The 24767-nt window shown below is 40.4% G+C and overlaps 1 protein-coding gene across 1 annotated transcript; it reads right to left on the bottom strand.

Moving 5' to 3' along the window:
* Positions 1-253: 253 nt before the first annotated feature.
* opn8b (opsin 8, group member b) lies at positions 254-24558 on the bottom strand. The gene is made up of 4 exons (XM_067383678.1): positions 24428-24558; positions 17132-17425; positions 13435-13760; positions 254-640 (listed from the first exon to the last, which is right to left on the bottom strand). Exons 1-4 carry the CDS (start codon positions 24495-24497, stop codon positions 254-256), a joined length of 1077 nt encoding a protein of 358 aa, XP_067239779.1. The 5' UTR covers positions 24498-24558.
* Between the last annotated feature and the right edge of the window lie 209 nt (positions 24559-24767).

Below are 24767 nucleotides of genomic sequence, written 5' to 3'. Positions count from 1 at the left end.
ATCCTCAGAGAAGTGATGTTGCCGCAAGAGGGAAGAGAAGTTATTTTGACTGAAGATTACAAGAGCACATGAATTAAAAATAAATATAATAATGATGTGCACAGAAAAATAATTTATAATAAATATTGTAATATTACATAAAACAAAAACAAGAATTGTCTATTTTGATTTCATGGTGACTTTAACCAGGCAAAATAGATAGAAATTTCCCGTTAACCAATGTTTTGTACAGATTCACACATAAGAGTGCAAATCACAGATTGTGACTCAACTGATTCGGCATCAGTTGAGTCTCATTCTCCCTGCTTCCTTCTAATGATTGTTCCACTGCTCCAGGTTTGGACTTGTTCGTGTCACACACCATGAAGATGGTAGTCTCCGGGCCGTTTTTGGCATTGGATTTACAAAAGATGTTGGATCTCCCACAGAAGCAGCCCAACTGGTTGATTTCTCGTTTGAAGGTGTTGCTGAAGATATAGTAGATGAACGGGTTGTATACAGTGGACGTCTTTGCGAACAGACAAGGTAGCATGCTGACCTCAGGGGGGATTGAATCACCAGGCCGGTAGATGGACCACAGGCTAACGATGCCATACGGCGCCCAGCTGCCGACATACCCAATGCTGATCAACACAGCAATCTGTAAAAGCAAAGAATAACACATTGAGATCTGTTTTGATGTTTATTAATTCAGGCTAATTCAGATAGGGCCAATGTGGAACCCTTTGACAAACCCATTCAGGGTCCATACTGGGGCTAATTCAGATAGGGTTGACATGGAACCTTTTGACAAACCCATTCAGGGTCCATACTGGGGCTAATTCAGATAGGGCCAACATGGAACCCTTCGACAAACCCATTTAGGGTCCATACAGGGGCTAATTCAGTTAGGGCTGACATGGAACCCTTCGACAAACCCATTTAGGGTCCATACAGGGGCTATTTCAGATAGGGACGACATGGAACCCATTGACAGAACCAATTAGAGTCCATACTGGGGCTTTTGATGTTTATTCCTGGCCAACATTACATGGTGGGGCCAATGTAGGCACAATATGGGCTTGAGATATGGCCCTACATGGTTTTGTCCATGGGTTCCATTTTGACCCAGTATGGGCTAATTTGGATACAGGGCTGACATGGAATCCATTGATAATCCCTTTTAGGGTGCATACTGGGGCTAATTCAGATAGGGTTGGCATGGAACCCTTTGACAAACCCATTCAGGGTCCATACAGGGGCTTATTCAAATAGGGCTGGCATGGAACCCTTTGACAAACCCATTCAGGGTCCATACAGGGGCTAATTCAGATAGGGCCGACATGAAACCCTTCGACAAACCCATTTAGGGTCTATACAGGGGCTAATTCAGATAGGGCCAACATGGAACCCTTTGACAAACCCATTTAGGGTCCATACAGGGGCTAATTCAGATAGGGCCGACATGGAACCCTTCGACAAACCCATTTAGGGTCCATACAGGGGCTAATTCAGATAGGGACGACATGGAACCCATTGACAGAACCATTTAGAGTCCATACTGGGGCTTTTGATGTTTATTCCTGGCCAACATTACATGGTGGGGCCAATGTAGGCACAATATGGGCTTGAGATATGGCCCTACATGGTTTTGTCCATGGGTTCCATTTTGACCCAGTATGGGCTAATTTGGATACAGGGCTGACATGGAATCCATTGATAATCCCTTTTAGGCCTCATACTGGTGCTAATTCAGATAGGGCCGACATGGAACCCTTCGACAAACCCATTTAGGGTCCATACAGGGGATAATTCTGATAGGGCCAACGTGGAACCCTTCGACAAACCCATTTAGGGTCCATACAGGGGCTAAGTCAGATAGGGCCAACATGGAACCCTTCGACAAACCCATTTAGGGTCCATACAGGGGCTAATTCAGATAGGGCCAACATGGAACCCTTTGACAAACCCATTTAGGGTCCATACAGGGGCTAATTCAGATAGGGCCAACATGGAACCCTTTGACAAACCCATTTAGGGTCCATACAGGGGCTAATTCAGATAGGGCCGACATGGAACCCTTCGACAAACCCATTTAGGGTCCATACAGGGGCTAATTCAGATAGGGACGACATGGAACCCATTGACAGAACCATTTAGAGTCCATACTGGGGCTTTTGATGTTTATTCCTGGCCAACATTACATGGTGGGGCCAATGTAGGCACAATATGGGCTTGAGATATGGCCCTACATGGTTTTGTCCATGGGTTCCATTTTGACCCAGTATGGGCTAATTTGGATACAGGGCTGACATGGAATCCAATGATAATCCCTTTCAGGCCTCATACTGGTGCTAATTCAGATAGGGCTGACATGGAACCCATTGACAAACCCATTCAGGGTCCATACAGGGGCTAATTCAGATAGGGCTGACATGGAACCCATTAACAAAAACATATAGGGTTCATACTGGGGCTAATTCAGATAGGGCCAACATGGAACCCTTCGACAAACCCATTTAGGGTCCATACAGGGGCTAATTCAGATAGGGCCAACATGGAACCCTTTGACAAACCCATTTAGGGTCCATACAGGGGCTAATTCAGATAGGGCCGACATGGAACCCTTCGACAAACCCATTTAGGGTCCATACAGGGGCTAATTCAGATAGGGACGACATGGAACCCATTGACAGAACCAATTAGAGTCCATACTGGGGCTTTTGATGTTTATTCCTGGCCAACATTACATGGTGGGGCCAATGTAGGCACAATATGGGCTTGAGATATGGCCCTACATGGTTTTGTCCATGGGTTCCATTTTGACCCAGTATGGGCTAATTTGGATACAGGGCTGACATGGAATCCATTGATAATCCCTTTTAGGCCTCATACTGGTGCTAATTCAGATAGGGCCGACATGGAACCCTTCGACAAACCCATTTAGGGTCCATACAGGGGATAATTCAGATAGGGCCAACGTGGAACCCTTCGACAAACCCATTTAGGGTCCATACAGGGGCTAAGTCAGATAGGGCCAACATGGAACCCTTCGACAAACCCATTTAGGGTCCATACAGGGGCTAATTCAGATAGGGCCAACATGGAACCCTTTGACAAACCCATTTAGGGTCCATACAGGGGCTAATTCAGATAGGGCCAACATGGAACCCTTCGACAAACCCATTTAGGGTCCATACAGGGGCTAATTCAGATAGGGACGACATGGAACCCATTGACAGAACCAATTAGAGTCCATACTGGGGCTTTTGATGTTTATTCCTGGCCAACATTACATGGTGGGGCCAATGTAGGCACAATATGGGCTTGAGATATGGCCCTACATGGTTTTGTCCATGGGTTCCATTTTGACCCAGTATGGGCTAATTTGGATACAGGGCTGACATGGAATCCATTGATAATCCCTTTTAGGGTGCATACTGGGGCTAATTCAGATAGGGTTGGCATGGAACCCTTTGACAAACCCATTCAGGGTCCATACAGGGGCTTATTCAAATAGGGCTGGCATGGAACCCTTTGACAAACCCATTCAGGGTCCATACAGGGGCTAATTCAGATAGGGCCGACATGAAACCCTTCGACAAACCCATTTAGGGTCTATACAGGGGCTAATTCAGATAGGGCCAACATGGAACCCTTTGACAAACCCATTTAGGGTCCATACAGGGGCTAATTCAGATAGGGCCGACATGGAACCCTTCGACAAACCCATTTAGGGTCCATACAGGGGCTAATTCAGATAGGGACGACATGGAACCCATTGACAGAACCATTTAGAGTCCATACTGGGGCTTTTGATGTTTATTCCTGGCCAACATTACATGGTGGGGCCAATGTAGGCACAATATGGGCTTGAGATATGGCCCTACATGGTTTTGTCCATGGGTTCCATTTTGACCCAGTATGGGCTAATTTGGATACAGGGCTGACATGGAATCCATTGATAATCCCTTTTAGGCCTCATACTGGTGCTAATTCAGATAGGGCCGACATGGAACCCTTCGACAAACCCATTTAGGGTCCATACAGGGGATAATTCTGATAGGGCCAACGTGGAACCCTTCGACAAACCCATTTAGGGTCCATACAGGGGCTAAGTCAGATAGGGCCAACATGGAACCCTTCGACAAACCCATTTAGGGTCCATACAGGGGCTAATTCAGATAGGGCCAACATGGAACCCTTTGACAAACCCATTTAGGGTCCATACAGGGGCTAATTCAGATAGGGCCAACATGGAACCCTTTGACAAACCCATTTAGGGTCCATACAGGGGCTAATTCAGATAGGGCCGACATGGAACCCTTCGACAAACCCATTTAGGGTCCATACAGGGGCTAATTCAGATAGGGACGACATGGAACCCATTGACAGAACCATTTAGAGTCCATACTGGGGCTTTTGATGTTTATTCCTGGCCAACATTACATGGTGGGGCCAATGTAGGCACAATATGGGCTTGAGATATGGCCCTACATGGTTTTGTCCATGGGTTCCATTTTGACCCAGTATGGGCTAATTTGGATACAGGGCTGACATGGAATCCAATGATAATCCCTTTCAGGCCTCATACTGGTGCTAATTCAGATAGGGCTGACATGGAACCCATTGACAAACCCATTCAGGGTCCATACAGGGGCTAATTCAGATAGGGCTGACATGGAACCCATTAACAAAAACATATAGGGTTCATACTGGGGCTAATTCAGATAGGGCCAACATGGAACCCTTCGACAAACCCATTTAGGGTCCATACAGGGGCTAATTCAGATAGGGCCAACATGGAACCCTTTGACAAACCCATTTAGGGTCCATACAGGGGCTAATTCAGATAGGGCCGACATGGAACCCTTCGACAAACCCATTTAGGGTCCATACAGGGGCTAATTCAGATAGGGACAACATGGAACCCATTGACAGAACCAATTAGAGTCCATACTGGGGCTTTTGATGTTTATTCCTGGCCAACATTACATGGTGGGGCCAATGTAGGCACAATATGGGCTTGAGATATGGCCCTACATGGTTTTGTCCATGGGTTCCATTTTGACCCAGTATGGGCTAATTTGGATACAGGGCTGACATGGAATCCATTGATAATCCCTTTTAGGGTGCATACTGGGGCTAATTCAGATAGGGTTGGCATGGAACCCTTTGACAAACCCATTCAGGGTCCATACAGGGGCTTATTCAAATAGGGCTGGCATGGAACCCTTTGACAAACCCATTCAGGGTCCATACAGGGGCTAATTCAGATAGGGCCGACATGAAACCCTTCGACAAACCCATTTAGGGTCTATACAGGGGCTAATTCAGATAGGGCCAACATGGAACCCTTTGACAAACCCATTTAGGGTCCATACAGGGGCTAATTCAGATAGGGCCGACATGGAACCCTTCGACAAACCCATTTAGGGTCCATACAGGGGCTAATTCAGATAGGGACGACATGGAACCCATTGACAGAACCATTTAGAGTCCATACTGGGGCTTTTGATGTTTATTCCTGGCCAACATTACATGGTAGGGCCAATGTAGGCACAATATGGGCTTGAGATATGGCCCTACATGGTTTTGTCCATGGGTTCCATTTTGACCCAGTATGGGCTAATTTGGATACAGGGCTGACATGGAATCCATTGATAATCCCTTTTAGGCCTCATACTGGTGCTAATTCAGATAGGGCCGACATGGAACCCTTCGACAAACCCATTTAGGGTCCATACAGGGGATAATTCAGATAGGGCCAACGTGGAACCCTTCGACAAACCCATTTAGGGTCCATACAGGGGCTAAGTCAGATAGGGCCAACATGGAACCCTTCGACAAACCCATTTAGGGTCCATACAGGGGCTAATTCAGATAGGGCCAACATGGAACCCTTTGACAAACCCATTTAGGGTCCATACAGGGGCTAATTCAGATAGGGCCAACATGGAACCCTTTGACAAACCCATTTAGGGTCCATACAGGGGCTAATTCAGATAGGGCCGACATGGAACCCTTCGACAAACCCATTTAGGGTCCATACAGGGGCTAATTCAGATAGGGACGACATGGAACCCATTGACAGAACCATTTAGAGTCCATACTGGGGCTTTTGATGTTTATTCCTGGCCAACATTACATGGTGGGGCCAATGTAGGCACAATATGGGCTTGAGATATGGCCCTACATGGTTTTGTCCATGGGTTCCATTTTGACCCAGTATGGGCTAATTTGGATACAGGGCTGACATGGAATCCAATGATAATCCCTTTCAGGCCTCATACTGGTGCTAATTCAGATAGGGCTGACATGGAACCCATTGACAAACCCATTCAGGGTCCATACAGGGGCTAATTCAGATAGGGCTGACATGGAACCCATTAACAAAAACATATAGGGTTCATACTGGGGCTAATTCAGATAGGGCCAACATGGAACCCTTCGACAAACCCATTTAGGGTCCATACAGGGGCTAATTCAGATAGGGCCAACATGGAACCCTTTGACAAACCCATTTAGGGTCCATACAGGGGCTAATTCAGATAGGGCCGACATGGAACCCTTCGACAAACCCATTTAGGGTCCATACAGGGGCTAATTCAGATAGGGACGACATGGAACCCATTGACAGAACCATTTAGAGTCCATACTGGGGCTTTTGATGTTTATTCCTGGCCAACATTACATGGTGGGGCCAATGTATGCACAATATGGGCTTGAGATATGGCCCTACATGGTTTTGTCCATGGGTTCCATTTTGACCCAGTATGGGCTAATTTGGATACAGGGCTGACATGGAATCCAATGATAATCCCTTTCAGGCCTCATACTGGTGCTAATTCAGATAGGGCTGACATGGAACCCATTGACAAACCCATTCAGGGTCCATACAGGGGCTAATTCAGATAGGGCTGACATGGAACCCATTAACAAAAACATATAGGGTTCATACTGGGGCTAATTCAGATAGGGCCAACATGGAACCCTTTGACAAACCCATTTAGGGTCCATACAGGGGCTAATTCAGATAGGGCCAACATGGAACCCTTTGACAAACCCATTTAGGGTCCATACAGGGGCTAATTCAGATAGGGCCGACATGGAACCCTTCGACAAACCCATTTAGGGTCCATACAGGGGCTAATTCAGATAGGGACGACATGGAACCCATTGACAGAACCATTTAGAGTCCATACTGGGGCTTTTGATGTTTATTCCTGGCCAACATTACATGGTGGGGCCAATGTAGGCACAATATGGGCTTGAGATATGGCCCTACATGGTTTTGTCCATGGGTTCCATTTTGACCCAGTATGGGCTAATTTGGATACAGGGCTGACATGGAATCCAATGATAATCCCTTTCAGGCCTCATACTGGTGCTAATTCAGATAGGGCTGACATGGAACCCATTGACAAACCCATTCAGGGTCCATACAGGGGCTAATTCAGATAGGGCTGACATGGAACCCATTAACAAAAACATATAGGGTTCATACTGGGGCTAATTCAGATAGGGCCAACATGGAACCCTTCGACAAACCCATTTAGGGTCCATACAGGGGCTAATTCAGATAGGGCCAACATGGAACCCTTTGACAAACCCATTTAGGGTCCATACAGGGGCTAATTCAGATAGGGCCGACATGGAACCCTTCGACAAACCCATTTAGGGTCCATACAGGGGCTAATTCAGATAGGGACGACATGGAACCCATTGACAGAACCATTTAGAGTCCATACTGGGGCTTTTGATGTTTATTCCTGGCCAACATTACATGGTGGGGCCAATGTATGCACAATATGGGCTTGAGATATGGCCCTACATGGTTTTGTCCATGGGTTCCATTTTGACCCAGTATGGGCTAATTTGGATACAGGGCTGACATGGAATCCAATGATAATCCCTTTCAGGCCTCATACTGGTGCTAATTCAGATAGGGCTGACATGGAACCCATTGACAAACCCATTCAGGGTCCATACAGGGGCTAATTCAGATAGGGCTGACATGGAACCCATTAACAAAAACATATAGGGTTCATACTGGGGCTAATTCAGATAGGGCCAACATGGAACCCTTTGACAAACCCATTTAGGGTCCATACAGGGGCTAATTCAGATAGGGCCAACATGGAACCCTTTGACAAACCCATTTAGGGTCCATACAGGGGCTAATTCAGATAGGGCCGACATGGAACCCTTCGACAAACCCATTTAGGGTCCATACAGGGGCTAATTCAGATAGGGACGACATGGAACCCATTGACAGAACCATTTAGAGTCCATACTGGGGCTTTTGATGTTTATTCCTGGCCAACATTACATGGTGGGGCCAATGTAGGCACAATATGGGCTTGAGATATGGCCCTACATGGTTTTGTCCATGGGTTCCATTTTGACCCAGTATGGGCTAATTTGGATACAGGGCTGACATGGAATCCAATGATAATCCCTTTCAGGCCTCATACTGGTGCTAATTCAGATAGGGCTGACATGGAACCCATTGACAAACCCATTCAGGGTCCATACAGGGGCTAATTCAGATAGGGCTGACATGGAACCCATTAACAAAAACATATAGGGTTCATACTGGGGCTAATTCAGATAGGGCCAACATGGAACCCTTCGACAAACCCATTTAGGGTCCATACAGGGGCTAATTCAGATAGGGCCAACATGGAACCCTTTGACAAACCCATTTAGGGTCCATACAGGGGCTAATTCAGATAGGGCCGACATGGAACCCTTCGACAAACCCATTTAGGGTCCATACAGGGGCTAATTCAGATAGGGACGACATGGAACCCATTGACAGAACCATTTAGAGTCCATACTGGGGCTTTTGATGTTTATTCCTGGCCAACATTACATGGTGGGGCCAATGTAGGCACAATATGGGCTTGAGATATGGCCCTACATGGTTTTGTCCATGGGTTCCATTTTGACCCAGTATGGGCTAATTTGGATACAGGGCTGACATGGAATCCAATGATAATCCCTTTCAGGCCTCATACTGGTGCTAATTCAGATAGGGCTGACATGGAACCCATTGACAAACCCATTCAGGGTCCATACAGGGGCTAATTCAGATAGGGCTGACATGGAACCCATTAACAAAAACATATAGGGTTCATACTGGGGCTAATTCAGATAGGGCCAACATGGAACCCTTCGACAAACCCATTTAGGGTCCATACAGGGGCTAATTCAGATAGGGCCAACATGGAACCCTTTGACAAACCCATTTAGGGTCCATACAGGGGCTAATTCAGATAGGGCCGACATGGAACCCTTCGACAAACCCATTTAGGGTCCATACAGGGGCTAATTCAGATAGGGACGACATGGAACCCATTGACAGAACCATTTAGAGTCCATACTGGGGCTTTTGATGTTTATTCCTGGCCAACATTACATGGTGGGGCCAATGTAGGCACAATATGGGCTTGAGATATGGCCCTACATGGTTTTGTCCATGGGTTCCATTTTGACCCAGTATGGGCTAATTTGGATACAGGGCTGACATGGAATCCATTGATAATCCCTTTTAGGCCTCATACTGGTGCTAATTCAAATAGGGCCGACATGGAACCCTTCGACAAACCCATTTAGGGTCCATACAGGGGATAATTCAGATAGGGCCAACGTGGAACCCTTCGACAAACCCATTTAGGGTCCATACAGGGGCTAAGTCAGATAGGGCCAACATGGAACCCTTCGACAAACCCATTTAGGGTCCATACAGGGGCTAATTCAGATAAGGCTGGCATGGAACCCTTCGACAAACCCATTCAGGGTCCATACAGGGGCTAATTCAGATAGGGCCAACATGGAACCCATTGATAGACCCATATAGGGTCCATACTGGGGCTAATTCAGATAGGGCTGGCATGGAACCCATTGATAGACCCATATAGGGTGCATACTGGGGATAATTTAGAAGGGCTGACATGGAACCCTTTGACAAACCTATTCACAGTCCATAGTAAGGCTAATTCAGATAGGGCCAACATGGAACCCATTGACAAACACCTTAAGGTTGCGTGCTGGGGCTAATTCAGATACATACTGGGGCTAATTAAGCCGACATGGAACCACATTTCACAGTGCAAAATATGAATGCTGAATGTGTCTACCTTCAGGTGACGTGAAGCTTCTACCTACAGCAGCTTTGATATTGTCTCATGTGGGAAAAACATGATAACACAGATAAGAACATGGCAAAAGAAAACCAGTGAAAATTTACAGTTTTTTGAAATAACTGCTGCTTTTGAAAGCTCAAGGGCATTAAGGATGAATGGAGCTCATTTTTGAATGAGTTATGTTCATCTGTTATGAAAAATCCAATTCATCTACAGGGAGATGTATCCCTCAGCAACATTCTGTTCAGGTTGAGATTGCTGAAAGTATCAGAATTTGAGTGGGGTGTGATGTAAGGATTGGTAACTGAAAGGTTGCCGGTTTGAAGCCCATTTATTATTTTTTATTCTGCTTGTCAAGGCTTCCGTTTTCAGTATACAGGCAACAGTCAAAGGAAGCTGTCAAACTATAAAGTAGTCACCTATGATTCCCCTATATTCTAGCCATACGACAGCTTTAACAGTGGAAAAAACTGAAATGATTTTCATATTGTTCACATCAACTCTCATTAGTGTGCACAACCAACTTATTTTAGCATCATTGATATACTATTATAGTTTTTGTTAAAAAATTGTCATTAATATATTAGAATGAGATATATTTATTTTAATTTTAGTTAAAGTTTGAGTAATTTTGCTGTTTTTTTTAGTTTTTTTAAATGTCTTTATAGTTTTTATTAAAGGGATAGTTCACCCAAAAATAAAAATTTGATGTTTATCTGCTTACCCCCAGAGCATCCAAGATGTAGAAGACTTTGTTTCTTCAGTAGAACACAAATGATGAGTTTTAACTCCAACCGTTGCCGCCTGTCAGTCTTATAATGCGTGTCAATGGTAACACAATTTATAAGATTCAAAAAACATGCATAGACAAATCCAAATTAAACCCTGCGGCTCATGACGGCACATTGATGTCCTAAGACACGAAATGATCGGTTTGTGCGAGAAACCGAACAGTATTTATATAATTTTTTACCTCTAATACACCATTATGTTCAACTGCGTTCAGCATCGGGTTAGTGAGGTCTGATCGCGCTCTGACAACTGAAGTGATCTCTCACACATACTAGACATCACTTCCACTGTCAGAGCGCGATCAGACATCACTAACCCAGTGCTGAACGCAGTTTCTCACACAAACCGATCGTTTCGTGTCTTAGGACATCAATGTGCCATCATGAGCTTCAGGGTTTAATTTGGATTTGTCTATGCATTTTTTTTTTACTCTTATAAATTGTGTTACCATTGACACGCATTATACGGCTGACAGACTGCAACGGTTGAAGTTGAAAATCATCATTTGTGTTCTACTGAAGAAACAAAGTCACCTACATCTTGGATGTCCTGGGGGTAAACAGATAAACATCAAATTTTCATTTTAGGGTGAACTATCCCTTTAAAGGAACACTCCACTTTTTTTGAAAATAGGCTAATTTTCCAACTCCCCTAGAGTTAAACAGTTGAGTTTTACCGTTTTTGAATCCATTCAGACAATCTTCGGTTCTGGCGGTACCACTTTTAGCATAGCTTAGCATAGTTCATTGAATCTGATTAGACCGTTAGCATCGCGCTTAAAAATGACCAAAGAGTTTTGATATTTTTCCTATTTAAAACTTGACTCTTCTGTAGTTAAATCGTGTACTAAGTGTACTTTGCTGCCGTTCCATGGCTGCAGCAGTGCAATGATATTACGCAGCGCCCGTGAGCCCCTGCTTGCACAGGGAACGTGCCTTGCAACCATGGAGACGTTTGTGAGAGACGCTGCGTAATATCATTGCGCCTGCTGCAGCCATGGAACGGCAGCAAAGTTCCTTGATTATTACGCCTGAATGAGAGTATAGTTCCTAGCCATATCAGCCTAGAAAATCACAACTTTTTATTTTCCGTCGGTCTTAGTACACGATTTAACTACAGAAGAGTCAAGTTTTAAATAGGAAAAATATCAAAACTCTTTGGTCATTTTTAAGCGCGATGCTAACGGTCTAATCAGATTCAATGAACTATGCTAAGCTATGCTAAAAGTGGTACCGCCAGAACCGGAGATCGGCTGAATGGATTCGAAAACGGTAAAACTCAACTGTTTAACTCTAGGGGAGTTGGAAAATGAGCCTATTTTCAAAAAAAGTGGAGTGTTCCTTTAAAAGTGCAATATGTAAGATTTATGTCCGCTAGAGGTCGCTAGAGGCCTATTCAAAACAAAGGCGTAGCTTGATGACGGCAAGTTTGAGCACGGAATCTTGGGACATGTGGTCTTCACATCACACCAGTGGAAACAATCGGAATAGGACTAAGGAAGAAATCATGTTCATGTATGTGATTATTAACGTTACTGTAGTGTGAAGCAGAGCAGGACCAAGTGTTGTGGAGCTGAACGAGGAGCTGGAGCGATTGTGCAATACGCCTCATGAGCAGCAGAACTTTTATTATGACACAGTCGCCGGCGCCGCTTCCGCTTTTCCGGTCATGAGTATGAGGTAACGCAGCTCTGTTTATCATATTATATACATTGAGAGTGTTGAAAATGATGTTATAACGTTACTCTGTGCGTTCGCTCGGCGGCTGCTGAGAGACACTGTTACACACTGCAGTAAGATAGATTGATTTTAGAATATCATATTAAATGCTGGAGTTTTGTTTATAAATGGCATGCAGTTCATTTTAAAACGTATTGTATGATGGAGAAAATTCTGTATTACTGTTACTAAAAATAAAGCTGTATCTTACTGTGCTATGTTAGCTACTTGACAAATTAGTAGGGATGTTCAGATCCGATCATGTGATCGGAAATCGGGCCCGATCACGTGGTTTCAGACTCGATCGGAATCGGACGTTACCTCGGACTCGAGGGCAAAAAAACGAGATCGGGACATCCCTACAAAATAGTGTTTTTCTCTAAGGCTTGGTAAAGCATGGTACTCGCCAAAAAAAGAAAATTAGATTTAAACAATAAGACTAAACGTGTTGAGCTATATAACAATAATTCATTTTCTGTCTATAAACGTAACCAAACAGTTGTTCCCTTGTGGAAACCGAGGGTAACGCGGGTGCGACTCCTCACACATCCCGGAGCCTTGAGTAAAATTGCAATTTTACGAATAGTTGGAAACATTTGGGATATTGTAAGTACTCAAGTGAACAAAATATATAACACTGGCCTAGTGGTTTTTGGATATGTTATTGCAAAAATCTTACATATTGCACCTTTAATATTTATTTTTATTATTTTAGCACTTTAAAAATGTATTAATGTGCAGATCATATGTTTCAAAATATCAGCTGGTACATGCTGTAAATCAAACACACTCACCGCCATGAGCCGCCGCTGCATCTTTATCATGTTGGGTATGCGGTTGCTGTCATCCATAGACTTGTAGGTGACGTATAGTTTCAGAGCGATACCAGAGTAGCACGACATGATGATGATGGCTGGGAAGATGAGGTTCATGAGGAAGATGGTGATGACAAAAGACTGGCTGTGTTCCTTCATGTCCCTCCAGGCCAGAGTACAGGACAGGCCGAAAGGCTCTGGGCCGTATTTTCCCCATCCAATCAGAGGAAATATAGCCCAGAGTAGCGCGTACAGCCATGTGGATACCACAAGGATTTTTGCGTTCCTTTTGCTGATTTTCTCTTCTATGGAAAGAGACAAGACAGAAAAGGGGGTCTAAATGAAAAAAGGCTTTTTTTTCTTCTATGTATCATTTAGTTCTATATGGCCATTTTCATCCTATGATTTTTAAGCTGCTTTTTCACTGTCGCAGTTGCCTGCCCCTGTAATGAACTTCCAATTTGCGATTGAAGTGCGATGTGAAGTGCATGTTTTTGTGTATCTTCAGCATGGCTAAGGCTACAGTGTTAGGTACAGTAAATATAAATATAATACAATGTAAATAATTAAATAATATTTCAAATTTTATTGAAATCTCTCTATTCTACAAATAATATCATAATTTAACAATATTTTTTGTGCTCATGAATATATATTTTTAATAAACATATGCATTTGGCCAGATGATCCACATTGAATTGTTATTTTAAAAGAACAAAGAAAATCCTGTTTTCTGTGATTCAGTATGTCCCACTTATAATTTTATTTTATTTTAATTATGGGTTCAAGTGCATGGCACTGAAAGCCTGTTGTACTTATTAGGATAAGTATATAGGTGCTACATTGATCAAAAGTACGAAATCGCTCATAATTTCTTATAACTCATAGTATTTCATTGGAATCCTTGGTTCAAGACGAACAAGACACACGTCTTGAATTTTTTGAAAAGCATACTTTTATGAACTAGTCCTAGGTTTTTTGCCTGATCAGAACCAATCCAGTGCAGAAACATTCTCTGGAGTCTGACTGTCAATACGTATTGAGGAAAAAAAGTCAAAATTTCGGTTCACATCCATGAAGGGACACCAAAACGTTCATAGTGGGGTGTGGGCATATTTACTAAATGTCTATCACTCTTGAACCGAATGAGATAAGTTCATCAAACTTGGTCCACCTATGTACGGGCTCAGTCTGTGGTTGTGTGAAAAATGACGCCATCATGTTTTTCAGGTGTGTAAAGGATTGTATATCATGCGATTTTCCATGCATACACACAATATTCATACACTCTAAAAAATGCTGGGTTAAAAACAACCCAAGTTGGGTTGAAAATGGACAAACCCAGCGATTGGGTTGTTTTAACTCAGCTGTTGGGTTAAATGTTTGCCCAACCTGCTGGGTAGTTTTACTTCTTAACTCAACTATTGTTTAAAAATTACAGTATTGCTTACTTAAAATGAACCCAACATATCTTGATTGATCTTGATTAAATTAACATTTATTAATATGTTTAATAAACGAACATTTTAATTTCATTTTAGATTCATTTGAAGTCAGCCATATAGTCATTTTCAAACAATAGTTGGGTTAAATAAAACTACCCAGCAGGTTGGGTTAAAACAACCCAATCGCTGGGTTTGTCCATTTTCAACCCAACTTGGGTTGTTTTTAACCCAGCATTTTTTAGAGTGTACCATATGATAGAACTCCTCATTCTGAATAACTTTGCTTCTAAGACCACTGGTGTCAATCAGATCGTTTGTTAAATATTTGAGATTATTTGAAAAAACCTACTTCACGAACTAGTCCTATGTTTTTTATTAAACCTCGATAAATCCACCACAGTACAATTCTCTGGACTCTCTAGGTAAATTATTTTATTTTATTTTTTTAAAGTTAAACTTTGGCATTCGGATAGCTATAACAGGGTCATTTTAAAAATGGGCATGGCCAATTGCACCCAAAAGCCTAATTCCTAAACAAAAACTCAAAACTATAGAACTAAAATGCCCTTGGGGTAAATATCACAAATATGCAGATATAAATATGCAAAAGCTGATGGAACCCTGTTGAGAATATAGCTTCAGAATAAATTATATTTACAATTAAAATTTTCCAGACAAGCAACTTTGTTTGCTCAGACAAGTGACCAATTTAACTTAACTTAACATGTCGAACATTAAGCCTTGTATTTTGTATTGATATGCTCTCCTTTAGGCCTACAGAAAGATTTTTATTGTCATCAGATGTAGCTTTGCACACTGCCAGCATCTAGAATGATTTTGATCTGCATTTTAGTGTTCATAGCAGAGGGCTCTTTCAACTTATTTTTTACAGTTTCTTAATTGTTAAGATTTTGTAGACTTTGCATGCACTCCTTGAAAGCCTGAAACCACAGAGCCCCCCATCCCCATTTCTTTTCAATAATTCACCGTTTCCCTCCTGGCATGAGACAGCCCCCCAAAAAACACTATTAAGTTAGCTTTCTGAACTGTCATGCTGAGTTTGTGTGTAAATGACAACTATCTGCAGTAACAGAATTCCCCAGCAGCTCTCAGCGAGAACATGACCCCTTACAGAGAGGAAACCAGACCTCTCCATCTGTCAAACCATTTCTGGATATCAAAACCTTGTTTTGCTGTTATAGAGGAATAAATCAGATTAAACAGAGGTTTGGGTCATTGGTCAAATTAATTTGGGTCATTGGTCAAATTAATATTCAAGGTTTGGTTTCAGATTTCAACTTCTTTTCCCTTCTTTTCTTAAAAATAAAAGCAAAAATGGAAAGGTTTTTATAAAGATTACAGTGTATGCAGTGAACAGGGCCAATTTCTGGACGATTTAATAGCAGAAATGTGAAGCTCATAACTTTATAACTTGCCATAATTCTTCTGTTTAAAAAAAAAATTGAAAGTTGTAAAATTGTATACAACTCTACACAAAAAAAAAAAAAAATGAGTATGCGATTTTTTCAAAATAAAATCACATATTGTTTGTCTTGTGTCTATACTGTTGAAACAGTGATCATTTTAACATTTATATTCCAGTGTAAGTACTGCTCTGAAATGCAGATTTTAATTGTAAATTGTAATAATCTCAAAAATACTAATCTCAAATGCTGTTGAGTGTTAAATTGTACTGAACTTGGAATATTCATTTAACACTTACAGATATTTACAGAATTTTTTTATAATCTTATGAGAACAGATTATAAACAAAATGTCAGCAGATAACATGCATCAATCATCTTCCATGAAAATTTGGGATATGTATTGAGTCTTATGGAGGCCTGCAATAAATTCTAAGATTCTTTGTTTTCTTTTATTGTGTTAATCTGCAATATGCTTTTGCAAGGATCAAAATGACCCCAAACAGAAGTCACTGGAGTGGATATGTCACATTTCTAAAAAGCGCATGACTACTTTGTGGCAAAAACAGAGGGAAAAGGCTTCAATAATATCTGTAAACTGAGTTTGAATAGCTCACATTAACATATTTGAAAAATGTGAACTACTACTATTGTGAAACATACATTATTGACATTCTGAACAGAACATTAACATGATAAGAAAAGGCAATTCAACTTCATCTCAAGAGCCCTGAGGTTGTACAACTCGTTAGCAATCGTGTAGTCAGAACAGAAATAGGTCTAAGGATAGACCCCTGAGGAACTCACTGGGTGACTGGAGCGTTAAAGACACGACGAAGCGAACAATAGCCATAATTGTCAGGGTCATCATGCTAGCTGCTCCAAAGAAAAATCCCATTAGGCCGTAGTACACGCAGGTGACGTCTCCCCCTATCCAATGGTGGTTCCAAGCTGAGGCTACAGCCAGCGGGTACATTGTGACGGCTGCTCCCAGATCTGTCACAGCAAGATTCACGCTTAGAAGCTCAGGGGGCTTCATGTGGTTTGACCGCTTATACGCCATCACAAGAACCATCAAATTCCCCATGATGGAAAGAATTGCTGCATGTGAAAGATAACAGGGAGAAATACAGAATTAAAGAATTAGGTGTATATATACACTGTAGCAACATGATATCCAAATCCCAGATGAATTCTTCTGCATTCTTATGTAACTCCATCTTCAAACAGTCCTTTCTTTGTGTCTCTGCCTCTCTTTAATCTCAGCATCCAACAGTACTGTATATCATCTTAACTCTTTGATAACCTTCTTGTTTTGCCATTCAGCCATGTACAGTTTCACACTGGGATTTACTTTATGCATTTGATAGACACTTTACACAAAGCAACTTTTATTCCATTCAAGGCATATATTGTAATCTCAAATCCCAGGGAATCGAACCCCATGGATGATCGTGGAGTTGCTCTACAGTTGAAGCTACAGAGACAAATTAGAGAATGTTGTAACAATTAATCAAGATCTAATGGGGTGAATGTCTTGTAAAATGTGAGGAACATATTTCACACCAAAATGTTTTTGTTTAAAAAATGAATAACCAAATTACATTTTTCATTTAAAAAAAAAAAAAAAAAAAAAAAATGGTGTTTTGACGATTAGTTCACTTCAGAAATAAAATTTCCTGATAATTTACTCACCCCCATGTCATCCAAGATGTTTATGTCTTTCTGTCTTCAGTAAAAAAGAAATGAAGGTTTTTGAGGAAAACATTCCAGCATTTTTCTCCATATAGTGGACTTCAACAGCTACAAACGGGTTGAAGGTCCAAATGTCAGTTTCAGTGCAGCTTCTAAGAGCTCTATATGATCCCAGGCAAGGAATAAGAGTCTTATCTAGCAAAATGATTGGCCATTTTCTAAAAAAAATAAAATAAAATTATATACTTTTTAACCACAAATGCTCGTCTTGCACTGCTCTGTGATGCGTCACACATTATGTATTCACGTTGGAAAGGTCACACGTGACGTATAGGCAGAAGTATTTACAAAGCGAACGTGCAAAGACTAAGTCAAACGCCTTTTACAAAAAAAGGTAAAATGGCAATGTTGGACGATTTTGAAGATGGAGGAAAAAATGATATGCCAACATCACACATAACCTCTCCAACGTGATGATCTAATGTGTGCCGCATCGCAGAGCAGTGCAAGTCGAGCATTTGTGGTAAAAAAGTATATAATTTTTACATTTTTTTAAGAAAATGACCAATTGTTTGACTCTTATTCCTCGTCTGGGATCGTGTAGAGCCCTTTGAAGCTGCATTGAAACTGCAGTTTGGACCTTCAACCCGAAATTAAATAAATTGAGAACAAACCTTAATTTCTTTTCGACTGAAGAAAGAAAGACATGAACATCTTGGAAGAAATGGGGATGAGAAAATTAACAGGAAATTTTAATTCTGAAGTGAACTAATCCTTTAACAAACTTACAAAGTACAAATATATATTGAAAAAATATCATTTCATTTATATCATTATCATATAATGAAATAAAAAATGATATATTATTTAATTTTGTCCATTTGTAAAGTGTTCATACATCATGGTAGTATTTATTATGCTCATTTAAATCAAATAACAAACAAACAAACAAATAAATAAAATACATTACTGCATTACAGTATTGAGCATCTAATAACTTAAATGTGAAACCCACATACAATCTCATGAGAAATTTCTTAAGCAATTTTAGTTCTGACCCCACATACTGTATCAGCTGACATGACTAAATGAAAGATGACTATTTTAAAGTCTAAATGACTATTTTAAGTTGCTGAATGTTACATTTTACTAGCATTATCAGGTTTGATCTGTGTTGTGCTAGTGAAATCCTTCATCCAGGTTGACTGCTGAGTATGTGGATTACATTTACAGTTTTTTACAGACGCTAGGACACATTTCTCAATCCTTAGGTCACTTTTGCAAAACTCTTCACACAGTGAGCACAACAGAAGTCTATGTGGGCTAAACTGAGGATCAATTATTATTGTTGTTTTGGCACAAAATGCATTCAATGACTACATCTCTCAAATTTCACTCAGACACAATAACTGCCAAAACTCTTTGTACGTACAGGCCAGTTTGCACATGCTTACTGTTTTCAAAACTGTTAAACTTATGTTCAAAACAATAACATAATACAAAACTGAATAAGACAGCATTTTTTTCTACATTCCTACAATAACATTTTAATGAAATATATTTTAAATCTTAAAATTAAATGCTATAAAAACAATTGAATTGTATCTGTATCAGTGGATGGTGTGTATACAAATTCTTGTATTTTGGGATTACACAGTGCAAAAAAATAAAAATAGATAAACGACATAAAATGTCGATGAATTCTGCATCATGTCTGATTCATTCCAGTAACATATATTGCAGCGAATTATAAACAGAAATGAAAAGACAAGAAAACACTGTATAATGCTACATGCTGTTAGTGTTTTTTAGGTCATTGTTTTGTGGGTGACAGAGTGTGTTTGTCGGCTGTCAACCTTTGCTAATGCTGAAAGAATGAGTTTATTTGAGACCTGAATAAAGTGTTTTGGTAGTTGTAGTGCATTTTGAATGTGAAATGAACTGCTTTGCCAAGCTGAAAGTTGGTTAGGAGAACTGTGTGAAGAGTTTTGCAAAAGTGACCTAAATATTGAGAAATGTGTCCTAGCGTCTGTAAAAAACTGTAATACGAGCCATCTGTAGTCATATATTTAAAAGAATTTCACACAAGACTCTAGTATAAAATAATAGATCTCCCTGCGGCGAAAAAACATAATATCTACATCTGTTCCAGCAAAATTAACAACAGATTCCTGTGCAAGGAACAAACAGTCTGTCCAAGGAACAGAACAGAAGACCTTCATTCACAGAGCCTTATGGGTAAAGTAAGCCATCAGCTTTACCCATTATCCTCAGCTTGTCAATAGGTTCAATGTTCCATCTGCCAGTTGCATCAAGGATTTACCAAACACCTGCAGTTTGCTGTGACAGGTATTGAGGAGATTAAATGTCCCCAGTTGCAAAGACCTAAAAAATGACATGGGGCAAAACTACTAACTGATTAACTGTGCAACAATAACACTGTTACTATACTAATTTGATTCAACATTAAATTAAATTAAGCTGGTGACAGTTGTCTTATGTAGAGCTGCTTTACCGCTGAAACTGAAGTAATTTTATAATTGATTCATTTTTTCTTGCCCTTTGAAAGTCATGACACTCAGATTTTCTAGAAAAATACTAAAGGAGTGAATTAAGTGATGTTGATGGCAAAAGATGGGAGAGAAGGAGAGGATGCAGGCATTCATCGGTTCACAAATGGGATACAAGAAAATATAAAAGAGCAAAACAACTATGAAACCGCAAAAATGTAAATTTAACATACAAAAAAGATCCCTATATCCATTGTTTTGGACAGTAAATAATTAGTTAAAGCATACATTTGGATTAGATTTAGATTAGTACTTAAATTATACATTAATGTAAAAACTAGGCTACCTAATGAATCTGCCTTTGTAATATAGCTGATTCTTGACTAAATGTTTAGTTTGATTTTTAATTGTTTGTACTTGTAAACCCAAAAAGTGTGATGATTTTGGTGGTTTAATACACAATTCACAAAAAAAATTTAATTATGTTTGACATCAAAGCCAATATTAGAGAAAAAGGGCAAATGTGCAGTTGAACTACAGGGAGTGCAGAATTATTAGGCAAGTTGATTTTCTGATCATATTTTTTTTCCAAGCGCATTTTACCAATTCCAATCCACATCAATCTTAATAACTACTATTAATATTGTTTTTAATCATTTATAAGTGATATATAATTGTTCATGAAGGCTGGAAATGAAGAATGCCCTATATTCAGGTGTGCAGAATTATTAGGCAGGTTTTCTTTTACAGATAAAATGAGCCAAAAAAGAGATTTAACTCAGACTGAAAAGTCAAAAATTATTAAATACTCATGAGAAGGACGCAATACTAATGTAATACTAGAAATTGCAAAGTTAAAGCATGACCATTGGACAGTGAAATGCTCATTGGGTCAGCGGGGTCATACAAAAACAGCTGGAGAAGAAAAGACACGTTAACTGCAAAATAATTAAGAATTAAGGTGAAGAATTAAGTGTGAAACCATCAGGAACCCTTTAGTCTCCAGCGCCACCATTTCCCAGTACTGAAACCTACCTGGAGTCTTCAGAAGTGTGAGGTGTCAGGATCTCAGAGACTTAGGTTAGGTGAAGAATCCTAAAAAATGACCCGCTCTTAGTAAGAATCACAAGCTGAAGTGTTATAAAGTACATGAAGACTGGGTTTTTATAGGCCTTATAGACAGACAGCTTGAGAGTGACTCCTGAAGGACCAGCACCACATCCTCTTGTACCACTGTTTGAAGAATTTATCTTCCAGAATCTGGCAGTAAGGTGTGGGAGTTCACTTTTAGTCCATCTCTTATCCTGAAATGTCCATCTTGCAGAGATGGACTAAATGATCTTCCAAAACTTACTGCCAGATTCTGGAAGATAAATTCTTCAAACAGTGGTACAAGAGGATGTGGTGCTGGTCCTTCAGGAGTCACTCTCAAGCTCTCAAGTGTCTATAAGGCCTATAAAAACCCAGTCTTCATGTACTTTATAACACTTCAGCTTGTGATTCTTATTAAGAGCGGGTCATTTTTTAGGATTCTTCACCTAACCTAAGTCTCTGAGATCCTGACACCTCACACTTCTGAAGACTCCAGGTAGGTTTCAGTACTGGGAAATGGTGGCGCTGGAGACTAAAGGGTTCCTGATGGTTTCACACTTAATTCTTCACCTTAATTCTTAATTATTTTGCAGTTAACGTGTCTTTTCTTCTCCAGCTGTTTTTGTATGACCCCGCTGACCCAATGAGCATTTCACTGTCCAATGGTCATGCTTTAACTTTGCAATTTCTAGTATTACATTAGTATTGCATCCTTCTCATGAGTATTTAATAATTTTTGACTTTTATGTCTGAGTTAAATCTCTTTTTTGGCTCATTTTATCTGTAAAAGAAAACCTGCCTAATAATTCTGCACACCTGAATATAGGGCATTCTTCATTTCCAGCCTTCATGAACAATTATATATCACTTATAAATGATTAAAAACAATATTAATAGTAGTTATTAAGATTGATGTGGATTGGAATTGGTCAAATGTGCTTGGAAAAAAAATTTGATCAGAAAATCAACTTGCCTAATAATTCTGCACTCCCTGTAGTGTAGTTGTTTAAAAACCTTGTAGTTGCTGAGATATAGTTTTTCTCAGTCGCTTTGGTGCATTTCTCACATCACTATTCACATTTGCGCAATGCAGTTCTCAAAACAATCAGTACAAACTGCAAAACCTATTGATAACCTGCAAAAGTGTGTCACTTGCTCAAAATGGATAGGTCATTCCTCAAAAGCAAGTATTCATGTCAGTGAAAGTGTCAGTGTCATCAAGATGAAAAGTCCTGACACCATTGTTTATGAACAAGATAGTCAAATGGCTTTGTCATGTTTTCATTATGACAGTTTACTCTGTCAATGTTTTCCAATGCAAAAAAGTCAGATCTTGGTGACATTACCTGAAAATGCTCAAGACAGCACTATATACTATTTGCACAGCCAATGAAAAATACAGTAAAGTTACACATTACTGTATCTAGTGAGGTAACTGAGTACAAGTCACTGAATACGTATGTTTCACATTTTTACTGCATATGCTCTTTGCAATTCTAATTTGTTCACAGCATTGTGCAAAAGAAAAAATACACCCTTATTTGCAACAAACATAAACTCCCTTTGGGTAGAGCTGTGCACAACTGTGAACAATATTGCAGTACATATGGCAAATCTTTACTGTAACACTACTGTACACTACAATACACTAAATGTGTGATGCAGAAAAGCTGTACGTCTAAATGTAAAATGTACAGTGACAAGTTCTTGTCCCACTGCGAACTTAATATGACACAATGACAGTAGTGCAGTGCAGATTGTTTAGTGCTGAATTACTGTCCATTTATACACAACGAAATGTTTGAATAATTGAATTTACAGTGGTTCTCCCAACATTTAGCTGCACCCTTCGACCAGCCTCAGCCATTGTGAGGCCGTGATTGACAACATGATCCACAATTGTAGCCCTGATTTCATCAGGAATCTGCTTATGTACTTGGCCTCTTCTTCCTCTTCCCCTGTTTTGTCCCCTTCCTCCCTGCACCTTTACCCCTCATCCACGAGGCTGACCTTCCATTTCTGTGTCACAGTATTGTAGAAATGGTACACGCTATGTCCTGCTTGGTTCGTATATGCTTGTAAAGTGAGGGTTTATGGGATTCAGCTCTGACAGTGATTGTAGAGAAGTGGTTTATCATTGGTTGCAACTAATGCTTCACACACCCCTTCTTATCTGTGAAAGTTGAGATTCACCTGAGAGAAATGGTTCAATTTAGGAGACATTTTTAGGAAAAAATGTGTAAAATTTGCTTGACAGATTTTGAAAACTAGTTCAACATTTTTGTATGTAATGACTCAAGCAATGAAATGAGGACTATTAGTTTTATATGGAATGACTATTCAGCATTCACAAGTATAGTTAATTTTGACTGACGTGACATAAGAGAATGATAATGTTATAAAACAGCAGAGTTGTATGAAAGCAATTGATGCATGTCCAAAAGCATTTGCAATTTGTTCGAAGGAATGAGAAACTGCTACTATGATGTGCACAAATGACTAATTGTTGTGGAGGTTGAGCTAACTTGTGCAAATGTAAAGAGTGATGTGAGAAATGCACCAAAGCGACTGAGAAAAACTGTAACTCTCATGAGAATTACTCGCGTGTGACAACCGGTTTCTCCTAAATGAAAGTACTAAAGCATCGATTGATAATCTTCTCTATAAAACACTACGTTTTCAGAATAATAAATCCCTTTTGAGTCAATTATGTAAGAAATGAATTTCAGTAATCCGTTTGAAATCAAACAGACGCGCACCAGAATCGGTTACCAAAAAAGTTGGAGATCCAATAAGTCAATCTTACCGATGAACAGCAGGAACGCACCAACTCCATAATCCACTGCAGGTGATAGTTTAGACGAATAAATATCCATGAGGACAACTGAGATGTGCTCTTCAGCGGGACGAGATGATGTTAATTCCCAGAAATGAACGCGCTCGACATGGATGAGCGCAATTTAGGAAAAGTTATGCGCCGCATCCACACTGCTATCATGTGTCAGAAACATGTATTGTCCAAGAGAGATAAAGAATTAGATTAAATGAAACCGCAACCTCACTAACAGACCGAGAGAATGAAGGGATGCATTTGTCTTTGCTCAGTCACTTGTAAAACACAAGAACACGCCATGAGCGATTGCTGG

This window comes from Chanodichthys erythropterus, chromosome 4 (assembly GCF_024489055.1).
Source record: "Chanodichthys erythropterus isolate Z2021 chromosome 4, ASM2448905v1, whole genome shotgun sequence".
In the NCBI taxonomy this organism is placed as follows: Eukaryota; Metazoa; Chordata; class Actinopteri; order Cypriniformes; family Xenocyprididae; genus Chanodichthys; species Chanodichthys erythropterus.
The sequence above is the reverse complement of the archived record's forward strand: the minus strand, read 5'-3'. Positions and strand labels throughout refer to the sequence as shown.

Bases quoted from the DNA above. Each gene is read 5' to 3' on its own strand.
- opn8b (XM_067383678.1), bottom strand. From the start codon at position 24,497: ATGGATATTTATTCGTCTAAACTATCACCTGCAGTGGATTATGGAGTT. The intron at 13,761-17,131 runs GTGAGTTCCTCA...CTCTTTCCATAG, and splicing joins TTTAACGCTCCAGTCACCCA to AAGAGAAAATCAGCAAAAGG. The intron at 641-13,434 runs GTGAGTGTGTTT...TTGCTTTTACAG, and splicing joins TGCAGCGGCGGCTCATGGCG to ATTGCTGTGTTGATCAGCAT.